General features: G+C 42.3%; 1 protein-coding gene across 2 annotated transcripts in view; it reads right to left on the bottom strand.

The window, feature by feature from the left end:
* Positions 1 to 12,438, bottom strand: part of LOC122938301 (vasoactive intestinal polypeptide receptor-like) — a 141,415-nt gene that overhangs the window by 88,160 nt on the left and 40,817 nt on the right. For both annotated transcript variants that reach the window (XM_044293712.1, XM_044293713.1), the window contains exon 2: positions 6,063 to 6,170. In XM_044293712.1, the coding sequence (XP_044149647.1) occupies positions 6,063 to 6,170 (108 nt within the window). The remainder of the gene's footprint in view (positions 1 to 6,062; positions 6,171 to 12,438) is intronic.

The raw sequence follows: 12,438 nt of genomic DNA, 5'->3' as shown, positions 1-12,438 counted from the left end.
TTATCTGCGGTCAGAGGTAAGTGATAAATCGGTCAAGACAAAAGATCAGTCACGGTTTCTAAAATGGATTCTCCAGGATAAAAGGTTAATGCGGTCACGCTAAAATTCCATCTTCAAATGCGCTGAGTGATGGCGTTAAGTTGGCGTCATAGCGTTAGCATCGATAGAAACGTGGTGGTTAAAGGGGTCTTCTAGGACTTTGCTTAGGATAGGCACTTTTGGTACTGCACTCTTCACCTGAGGAAAGGTTTCTTGTATGAGTCCTAGCTGCAAACCCCCCCCCTTCCTCCTGGGTGGACCTGCGAAGGGGAGCATACTTACCTGTTTCCCGGCTATGGTTCCTTAATTTCATGGCAACCCCGTCATCCTTGGGTAGACCTGCGAAAGGGGAGCATACTTACCTGCTTCCCAGCTCTGCTTCCTTCACTTCATGGCAACCCCTTCATCCTTGGGTAGACCTGCGAAAGGGGAGCATATTTACCTGCTTCCCGGCTCTGCTTCCTTCACTTCATGGCAACCCCTTCATCCTTGGGTGGACCTGCGAAGGGGAGCATACTTACCTGCTTCCCGGCTCTGCTTCCTTCACTTCATGGCTACCCCTTCATCCTTGGGTGGACTTGCGAAGGGAAGCATACTTACCTGCTTCCCGGCTCTGCTTCCTTCACTTCATGGCAACCCCTTCATCCTTGGGTGGACTTGCGAAGGGAAGCATACTTACCTGCTTCCCGGCTCTGCTTCCTTCACTTCATGGCAACCCCTTCATCCTTGGGTGGACCTCCGAAGAGAACCTTACTTACCCGCTCCCCATCACTGGCTTCCAGCTCCTTTGCTCAAGGGCCTCGGCTGCTCCACTCGGCTCCCAGGATGTAAACTTCCTGTTTAATGCCACTGCAGCCGATTGCTGGCCTCAGTGGTGACATGCTCCCCTTGCATCACGTGACCATTTGTCATGACAAGTCTCGGCCAGGAATAGGTTCAATGGCGTCAAACAGAAAGTGTACATCCAGAGAGCCCAGCAGAGCAGCCAAGGCCTTTGAAGTCCTGTCCATTGGTCACATGGCCTTTCTGCAGCTCAGTCTCATTCAGGTTAATGGGAATGAGCTGCAATACCAAGCACGACCACTATACAATGTATGGCGCTATCCTTGGCATAATATGAGAGCTGCAGCCTCTTTAAACAGCTGATCGACAGGATTTCATGTGTTGGACCCAAGCCGCTTAGGTATTGATGACCTATCTTGAGGGTCAATGTTTAAAAACCTCTTCAACAAAACTCATGACACGATTGGAACCGTTTTGGAATTTTTTCCAATTATTGCACTACATAATTATGCTCATACCTGCCTGTATCCTGAAAATTAAAACATTTGAGCCCTGGTGGAGCGGAGAAAAAAAACCTGTTAATAAAATACCCCCAAAAATAAGGACCAATGGTCAGATGGTGCTTTAACCCCAGTATCTTAAGACTGTAGGCTTCCCAGACCCATTAAAGGGGTTGTCCATTATTATCTAAATACAGCCTAGCCGTTGTATAATGAATTTTTTTTTGCAAATTCTGCATCAAAATCTCTGCTTCCTGTCTCGATTAATGCATTTAATCAGCGTTATTTATTTATTTTTTTAATATTTTCTTTGTCATTTTTAGATTAAAATGTGGCAAAGAAAACATGAAATTGGAGTAAAAATTATTGCACATTGATCACGAGTTGTCACTAATCATTCAGAATGTAACCTGAAGGTTATGCCATTATGTCAGCAGATAATAAAAAAAAAAAAAAAAAAGAATTATTTACAGGTGTTTTTTATTTTATTTTATGTTTTAAGATTTTCTACCTTTTAAAAAACATTACGCTGCACAAAAAAGTAAAAAAAAACTAAAATAATAAATAATGGCAACATAATTGTTTTCTTCAAGTTCCCTGCAAAGTATTTCCACGCAGCAGTCTGAGTCCCGGGTGTATGATGTCTCGCTGTTCTTCTGTAGTATTTGTGCTGTCAGTGTTGTTTAGCCTCAGCCGTATGACATACAGGAGACCGCAGCCCATCTTCCTCCTTCATCTCCATCCCCCTCCTCTCCCACCTCCCCTTATAGAAACACATTACAATTACACAGTGCCTACCATAGCTTTCTTTTTTTTTTCTTTTTTTCTGTGACTTTGCCAAAGTAAAAGTTGCAAAAACTGATTAGGGAGTAGAGTGTTTTATGTAGGTCATTTTCTCGGAGATGAAAGAACGCGCACCTGTCATGTCCCAGGGATTAGCGGAAATGACAATTTTCTACACTTTAAATTATTAACAATATTGGGTTTGTAGAAGTGGAATTTCACAGTCTGCAAATCAAAAAGGTAATATATGATTTAAAAAAATTACCATATTTTTCGCCCCATTAGATGCCCAAAAGTGGGGGGGAAATGGCAGTGCGTCTTATGGGGCGAATACTGCCATTTTTACATCTCTAACACTGATACATCGCCGGCTGCGGTGCTGCACAGCGCAGCGATGTATCAGGGGGACGGAGGAGGGGCTGGAGGCCCGGTGCAGTCACTGTACTCTTACACCGGGCCCCCCGCTCACAGCAGTATTCATATATAAACTGTAATCCTCAACCTCTTTTTAACTTTAGTTAAAGTAGCGCTATCCCGTGTACTACTACTTACTATCAAGCTCCCGTAGCAGGCAGAGTGGCCGGCAGCTGTAACGTCACTCACTCACGTCCCGCGCATGCTCCTCCCACTTTATGAATGAAGCAGTACGGGAGCTTGATAGTAAGTAGTAGTACACGGGATAGCGCTACTTTAACTAAAGTTAAAAAGAGGTTAAGGATTACAGTTTACATATGAATACTGCTTTGAGAGGAGGGGCCCAGTGTATTGGGGAGAATGTTATGGGGGGATCTGTGGATGACACATATATAGCATAAAATGCTATATATGTGTCATCCACAGATCCCCCATAACAGTGCCATCCACAGATCCCCCCCATAACAGTGTCATCCACAGATCCCCCTCCCCATAACAGTGCCATCCACAGATCCCCCTCCCCATAACAGTGTCATCCACAGATCCCCCTCCCCATAATAGTGTCATCCACAGATCCCCCATAAGTGTCATCCACAGATCCCCTACATAACAGTGTCATCCACAGATCCCCCATAATAGGGTCATCCACAGATCCCCCATAAGTGTCATCCACAGATCCCCCATAATAGGGTCATCCACAGATCCCCCATAAGTGTCATCCACAGATCCCCCATAACAGTGTCATCCACAGATCCCCCATAAGTGTCATCCACAGATCCCCTACATAACAGTGTCATCAACAGATCCCCCATAATAGGGTCATCCACAGATCCCCCATAATAGGGTCATCCACAGATCCCCCATAACAGTGTCATCCACAGATCCCCCATAACAGTATCATCCACAGATCCCCCATAACAGTGTCATCCACAGATCCCCCATAACAGTGTCATCCACAGGTCCCCCATAATAGTGTCATCCACAGACCACCATTAGTTCAAAACCCACCAAAAGCACACCCTTTGGTTCAAAATATTTTTTTTCTTATTTTCCTCCTCAAAAACCTAGGTGCGTCTTATGGACAGGTGTATCTTATAGGGCGGAAAATACGGTAGTTTACAAGGTCGGGAGTCTGAATTAGTTAAGCAGCTGTGGTCTGGACTTGCCATTCATTTTGAGGTGTGTGGATGAGGTCATACTCTTTATGTTATTCACGTGCCATAACTTGGAGGTGCATCCTATATAAATGGGTGACCCATAGGCTAAACATATTTGTGATCCATACTGTGTTCAGGCACCACTTTTCAGCATCCCCCTCCTTAAAGGGATAAGACTTTTTAGGAATTAGAAACCCCAAAAATTGTGGCAAGGAACAGGCTCATCTAATCATAACGTGTATATAATTGACACCTCCTCGTTCTCCCCGTAGAAGTGAATAAGGAGTCACTTTGTGTCCTGGATTCACATTCCAATGGCTGACAACTTAGTGATACCACAAAATCAAGAGGTACTCCATGATTATCCATCATAATGGCTGCCCACACAGCTTAAACACAGTGGGGACTAATTAAAAGGGTTGGAATTTGTGTCAATTGGCTTTTCTTCTTTGATGTAGAGAACATTTCATTGAAATTCGCTCTTAACTTCTTGGATCTCTCCACCACTCGGCCTATGTTAGAAACCTTCTGGAAGAAACAAATGTTCCCTGGCAGGGAGACAGATGCTCCGAAAAGAAGCAAACAATGGTAGTAAAAGTCAATGCCCTTGTTCAACGTTGCATTTTTTGTATCAAAAGAGAAAGCTTCAAGTTCTCTGCTAAGATCGCTGCCAACACAGAGCAATTGTCTGCAGAAATCCCAGCCTCGGCTGACACCCAGTCGAGAACGAAACTTTAGAAGATCCGCGTGACTCAACGCTACATTGAAAAACTCCCAAAAAAGTGAGGTGTCAGAGACATAAAAATCCATGACTGGTCCTGAACAGGCCTGGTTACATAGCTGAGAGCCAAAGAATGGCTGAATAAATACTGCCATATACTGTTTAAATAATACCAGCATGCTATACTGTTACCAAATAACAGCACCATTTATAAAACAATCAATTAACAGGGCTCAACAAGTAATAATAAGATCTGTAGGGCACAAAAGTCTAAGATATCAGTCCCATTGGTAAAGCCCCCTTTTCAGCAGGAGCAACTATCGTGTCCTTTGAGACCGCCCGATCACCACATATGTGTGGGTTAACTGACTGAGGTTGACTGCGTGGGAGAAGAGAGAGAGGGGGAAGAATTCTCTAAGTAACATAAAAGAGAAGTCAATTCATTAGAAATAATATGGCTGACAATGGTAAACATTAGACACCTACAGTGCTTTCTGTGCCAGATCCTGAAGGAGTCATTTTTGCCCTATAAGACGCACTTTTTCCCCCCAAAGTGGGGAAAAAATGTCACAGCGTCTCATGGGGCAAATACTATGGAACGCTTCCATTATGGAAGCGCTCATTAGTACCGGAGGACCGGGAAGCGGTGAATGCAGTGCTCCCCAAGCTCTGTACTCACCGCTTCTCGGTCCTCTGCTGTCAGCTGTGCTGTGACTGCGCACAGCGTAAGGGCGCTCTGTGACCTCACGCTGTGCATCTCTGGTCACAGCACAGCCGACGGCAGGAAGAAGAAGAGAGAGAGAGCGCTGGTGGTGAGGAGCTGTGGCGTCCAGAGCAGGAGAGGCAAGTTGATTTTTTAGGCATAGGGTCTGATCTGAGGCATGGGAGGGTCTTATTTATATTGGGCTCTTATCCAAGGTCTGGGGGTTATTCATATTGGGGTCTGAGATGAGGTCTGATTTGATGTCTTATTGGGGTATTGTTAACATTGGGGGTCTGATCTGAGCTCTCATTGAGGGTCTTATTAACACTGGAGGTCTGATTGGGGTTGTGAGCTGAGGTCTGATTAACATTGGGGGTCTGATTGCTGGTCTGATCTGAGGTCTAATGAAAAATATATTTTATGGTAAGTCTGGTGAATAAGAAAATAAGTTTAAAGGGGTTCTCCAGTTTCCTAAAGATAATTTTTTATCTCCTCAGTGTACCACAAACAATGCATATTTTTAACCCATATACTGGTTTTCCATGTCAGCACTTTCCTTCCCCTGTTCTCAGCATCACTGCATCCTGGCAGGATGTTTACATGCAGAACTTCCTGTTTTCATCAGGTTCCTGTCAGATTTTCCAAACAAATCCTGCATGCTTTGCTCTGTAATGTTTCTCATGGCAAGCCTTGAGAAACATTTCAGAGCAAAGGACCCTGGATTTGGTCAGGAAACTCAGCAGGATGCTGCTGAAACCAGGAAGTCCTGCATGTAAACATTCTGAGAGAATGCAGCAATGCAGAGAACAGAGGAAGGAAAGTGCTGACATGGAAAACCGGGAAAAATATGCAGTGTTTGGGATACTCTTGGCAGATAGAGGAACCCCTTTAACAGATAAAAATAATGCCCAAAGTAGCACTCTATACTTCACTGAGAGATCACGTTAATATATTATATTTACCTTTTCCAGAAGCAAAAAGGGTAAAGTAATCTGGGCAAGGAAGAACCACAATTTCTCCTTCTGCTGCAGCTGGCCAGCAAGTGATGTTATCCCACGTTCTTGGACATGCTGAAATAGACAAAAATGTAATAGGAGATTAACTTCTTTTCACCTTTGCTTAGCACGAACTTCATTAATACAACTAATAAAATGCTGCTCTCAGTATCAAAGTAGAATGTATCAAAGAATGTCCCATTAAGCAGGAAGTGGAGGGGGAGAATGAGGAGCTACCACTGGAGAAGAAGGAGGAGGATGAGGCTGATGATGATGATGACGACGACACTGACTATGACAACCAATAATCGTTTTTCATTTTTCTCTTGCACAATGCAACCACAGTACAGACCCTAACATCAGACTATACTCTTTTGTAGTGTTTTCCATACTCACAGTTAAAGTTACTATAGGTTTCCTCAGAAGGATATAGTATAGTGGGCAAATCTGAATTGTGCCTTGTTTAAATTTGTCCAGGGTCATAAGCCTTACTCTTACTGGACAATGTTTCTATAGAATCCATAAACTTATTGTCAAGCAGTTTATCTCCACAGGGCCTCTGCTCGCGCCTCCTTGTAACACTGGTATGCTTTTTTTAAGCTTTAGCTGGTCTTTCTTTTGCCTTGCTCTGGCTGGCCTAATCCAGGGATGATTTGATTCTTAGCTCTGCGGCTTAGCATGTGCTCTACTCAGTCCTCTGTCTAGACTCCTACACATTCTGCACAGTTATGAGGAGAGAAAACAGCCCCACCTAGTGGCTGATTATTATGGCCTATTAACTCTTAGGTGCTTGGTACACAGAAAATGCATAGTTATATCACACATTTTTGATAATTTTGCAGCCTATACATAAAACTTTTTTTGCAGGGGACTACTGCCATAGCAGTGGGACACTGCACTGACAAGCGTATCGTTAGCATCAAGCAGTCTGACCATAAATGGATAGCCAGGGTTTTAGACCGTCGTTATCATAGCAAAATGGGTGAATATTTTCCTGTTTCCAAAAGGGAAGCCAAATTACTTTATTAACAGGAAACACTGTACACAGCTTGCTGCAGTGTTCATTAAGCAGACGTCTGTTGCCCGTGTGTCTGACCAGGAGGCCCCCCCACCAAGTCACCCACCTCCTACCAGTATCACTACCACAAATAGCAAAAGCCACAGCAGCAATCAGTTCAGCATCATCAACATAATGGAGTCGTTTTTTTCATGTTCCACACCAGGAAAAGGCAAATCAGCAAACAAAGATGTACCACCTGAAGAACCAAGTTCAGTCCTACTTGGACGGTGGATTTTCTCCGATGCATACCGTGTTCCCTGACCCAATGGTCTTCTGGGCTGCCAGAGTAAAATATTGGCTGGAACTTGCCCATTATGTTCTCTCTGTCTTGTCCAGCCAGTATCTTCTCAAAGAGGGTTTTCGGGACGACAGGAGGTGTTGTGATACCCCAAAAAGATGAAGTTGTCCTCCACCAGTGTGCAAAACATCACTTTTGACAAAATGAAAATGAGGCATGGATCAAAGACGATTTTCCCTCTTTTCTGGATGAGCCTAATGATTAGGTCAGTCCTTGTTCGCAGTACCCTATCTTGCCGCTGCTGCTGTATACATGTCTACCATAATGTTCTGTAATGGATGGCTGCTGCTGCCGCTATCATGCCTCTGCCACTTTCTGCCTGCCTACCATCAAGTTCTGTACTATATGGCTGCTACTGTCACCACCACTTCAGCTGCTGTTCACCTCTGCTAATCTCCCTAACGCCATTCTCATGATCCATACTGCCACTACCATTACCCCTACATGACCACCACTACTACTATTACTCCAACACAGCCCCACACGTTTACTGTACTGCCTCGTCAGTTCTATGTTGTACTGCTTTCGCAGCCACTATTACCCCTACACAACTTATCTTTTCCACGCCACACTGTACTACTGCTGCTCCAAATTAAAAAGCACAATATATCCAGGTTTGTTCAGAACAAGACACACTTTCTTCTGACACTATAATTTGTGTGTATAAACATGGGCAGGCATAATTTTTGGAACACTTGTTGAGAACAAGCCACAGTTTTTTTCCAACACACTGTGTTTAAACATCTGCTCCCGATAAGGGACAATTTTTGGAATCTCTGTAATATCGAAAACCATAACACATGTGACAGCGCACTGTGTTTTTAAACACGCTGTCTGTTAACACGGTAAAACGTACTTATTTACTATTCCTGTCATTGCATTCAAGAGCTTAGAGTAATGGGGGTGGGGGGAGAGAAAAAAAAGGATATAGAAAAAAGGGAATGACAAGATAAAAATATATGAGCTTTACGAGATCTCAGAGTGCCATATACCAATTTTAAGTGCAATTGGAGCGCTTTTGATTTGTGTGGAATCAATTCTGACACAAATATAATTTTTTTTTAAAATTCGACAAAACTAATTTTAAGACGTTCGCTCATCTTTAACAGCCAGCAGTGCTGAGCGAAATTCTTGAAAAATCGATTCAGCTGCTTTGCTGAATTTTACAAAAATATTTGCTTCATGACAAATTACTTTGTCACAAAGTGCATTTCTTTGTAAGTAGTGGGTGCAATGACATGGAACGGCGATTGCACCGATCCACGTCATTGTACCCCTCAGATGCTGCGTTTAACACTGATCGCAGCATCTGACGTTAATAAAAAGGTTGATAATAAGAAAAATGAAAATAAAATCATACTCACCCCCATTTCATCGCGAAGAGCCCGCCTCCACCATCTTGATTGAAGATCCTGCGCGACATCTTGCACAGCGTGTGATGACGTCATCACATTGGTCAGCCTGGTGATGTCATACGTAACCGCACACAAGATTTCGCCCAAGATTTTCAATCAAGATGGCGGCGGCGGGGTCTTCTCCCTCAAACGGATGAGGTGAGTATGATATATTTTTTTACCCCATTTTAGAGAAAATCGATTCGTTACCAAGAAGCACTAGGAAATTCAGCCTTGCGACAAATTGAATTTTTCCTGAAATTTGAATCCCAGACCGCTTTGGACACGTCGATTCGCTCAACACTAATAGCCACGTATAACCAAAGTATTTTTGTACAGCAAAAACAATAAACTGAGTTGCAGGTATCTCAACTGCAAGAGCGACCACAGTCACAAGTTCAGCTCTGCCGCATCTGTATTTGCCCATGTATTCTATGGCCAAAGAATGACAGGCTTTTTCCAGAGTAATTGAATGAGTAAATTGAATGTCTACAAGTCATCCAATTATAAATGACCAAAGACATAGTCATAGATTTGCTGCATAAGATCGTGGACAAGAAAATCACCATGACCCGTCCATTCATGCGGAATACGGTGAGATGGGACTTCTATTAATGGCGCAGGGGCAGTGTGCAGATAAGATGTCTTCCATCACGTACCAAACACCAAATTACCCCCATTCTGCAATGTAATAAGGTGCCTTCGATGGTGTGAAGAGAGTTTACAGAGGTGGAAAAGCAGGAAGGGCAATTTGTGAGTTTCCATCAAGTTGATGGAAAATCTATTATGTCTCAGTGCACAAGTTCTGTTCTGCTTATAGGTGAATTAAAAGTCTTTACTGTGGAGAGAAGCAGAGGGGAACAGACTTCATTAAAGTTTCACAAAGTATTTTAAATGTCTCTTCAGAAAGAAAAAAACTGGAAATTGCAGCAGGAGCCGACCAGGAGTGTTCTGGACTCCAATTGAGGCTGAGACTAGTAATGTCATCAAACCACAGTCCAGAGAAGTCATCATACGAGGGAAGGAAAAACAATCAATCCGCATGAATGACAGCTCTAGCAAGTGGTGCAGCGCTAAGCCCAGTTACATACCTACTATAATAAAATGTCCTACATACAAGAATGTTACTACAAAAATACTGCTCCTATGTACAAGAATATAACTACTATAATACTGCTCCTATGTACAAGAATATAACTACTATAATACTGCCTTCTATGTACAAGAATATAACTACTATAATACTGCTCCTATGTACAAGAATATAACTACTATAATACTGCTCCTATGTACAAGAATATAACTACTATAATACTGCTCCTATGTACAAGTATATAACTACTATAATACTGCCCCTATGTACAAGTATATAACTACTATAATACTGCCTCCTATGTACAAGAATATACCCACTATAATACTGCTCCTATGTACAAGAATATAACTACTATAATACTGCTCCTATGTACAAGAATATAACTACTATAATACTGCCTCCTATGTACAAGAATATAACTGCTATAATACTGCCTCCTATGTACAAGAATATAACTACTATAATACTGCCCCTATGTACAAGTATATAACTACTATAATACTGCCTCCTATGTACAAGAATATAACTACTATAATACTGCTCCTATGTACAAGAATATAACTACTATAATACTGCCTCCTATGTACAAGAATATACCTACTATAATACTGCTCCTATGTACAAGAATATAACTACTATAATACTGCTCCTATGTCCAAGAATATAACTACGATAATACTGCTCCTATTTACAAGAATATAACTACTATAATACTGCTCCTATGTCCAAGAATATAAGTACGATAATACTGCTCCGATGTACAAGAATATAACTACTACAATACTGCTCCTATATACAAGAATATAACTACTATAATACTGCCTCCTATGTACAAGAATATAACTACTATAATTCTGCTCCTATGTACAAGACTATAACTACTATAATACTGTTCCTATGTCCAAGAATATAACTACTATAATACTGCTCCTATGTCCAAGAATATAAGTACGATAATACTGCTCCGATGTACAAGAATATAACTACTACAATACTGCTCCTATATACAAGAATATAACTACTATAATACTGCCTCCTATGTACAAGAATATAACTACTATAATTCTGCTCCTATGTACAAGAATATAACTACTATAATACTGCCTCCTATGTACAAGAATATAACTACTATAATTCTGCTCCTATGTACAAGAATATACTATAAGGACCTGTTCACACTGTGTGCTTTCTGCCTCTTATTCTTTTAAATGGTAGGCCGCGCTGAAGATCGAGGAGCGCCAGTGTAAAGTGCCCAGAAGGGACATGTTGCTGTACTCGGCTATATCTGGCATTCCTTTGGAGAATGAATGGAGAGGTAGGACACATGCACCACCTGTTACTCCATCAGAAAATGGGAACAGGACGCCCATCCAGGATCGGTGAAGGTACCAGCATTCCGAACCCCCATAATTATCTAGTTATATATATATATATATATATATATATATATAAAACTTGGCACCTCGCCTTTAATTACTATAATCCAGCCTCTATTGTCAGAGGTATGGGTCGGCACCGCCACTGTCGGGGAACGTTCCTGTTTACTCCTTTGTGGTCACTTTAGCTTTTTTTCTGCAGGTTTGGATTTTACAAGGTGTCAGAACAGCAAGAATCCATCAGAACGCTTCCTTTGAGGCGTTACATGGCGGTTGTGTTGTATTAAGTTCACCTCTTGTCTTTTTCTTTCATAAACTGCAGGACATGGGAAGGGTGGGGGTCTGGAGGGAATGTCAAGTCTCAGGTTGGTCAGCTGAAAAGGTCAGGGCCGTAGTCTGGATATACCAGTGTCTAGGCATCTGGAGATGAGAACCAGACACAAGCGAGGAGAAGTGAGTACTGTGGGAGGAATGTTCTGAAATGTAGGAGAACCAAGATAAAGTATTAAACTGTATATCTGCCCGCACCCTCAAGCTCCTCACAACTATCCCCCTCTCTTTCCCCACTGTTTCTCATGAAACAATTATCCGTCTAGGTCAATCCTGGTCTCTAGGCTTGGCTCCAGGTGACCATTGGCTCTTGGCCGACTGAATATCATCATGGGCTCCCAGTTTTCCAAACCCAAACCTGACGGCCTTCTAAAGCCCAGAATGCCCTGGCATGTGGCAACATTTGCCAGATGCTCTTGCCTACTTGTCAGTCACCTTCCAAAACCAAAGATTTGCACTACCAGATCTCCTCAAGTTCGAGTAGATCGGGGTGTGTCACCTTCTAGGTGCAACTAAGAGAACATATTTGGCAACTTATTTCCAAAAAATGTTTTATTTCAAGAATTACTATAGGTCCTGTAAATATTTTTTTTAATCTGTTTCTGGGAAAGTTAGATACAACCATCGGCAATCATTCCAGATCCAATAGCACTTTCCCTTTAAATCCAAGAAGATCAGCAAGAAAAACATCTCCATGAATTCTCTTCTGTCAAGCTGCCAAAAATTCTAATCAATCGTGTCTTGGTTCATTTTTGGACATGTTAAGTGACAATCAATGTGGCCACCATT

This window comes from Bufo gargarizans, chromosome 5 (assembly GCF_014858855.1).
Source record: "Bufo gargarizans isolate SCDJY-AF-19 chromosome 5, ASM1485885v1, whole genome shotgun sequence".
Lineage (NCBI taxonomy): Eukaryota > Metazoa > Chordata > Amphibia > Anura > Bufonidae > Bufo > Bufo gargarizans.
The sequence above is the reverse complement of the archived record's forward strand: the minus strand, read 5'-3'. Positions and strand labels throughout refer to the sequence as shown.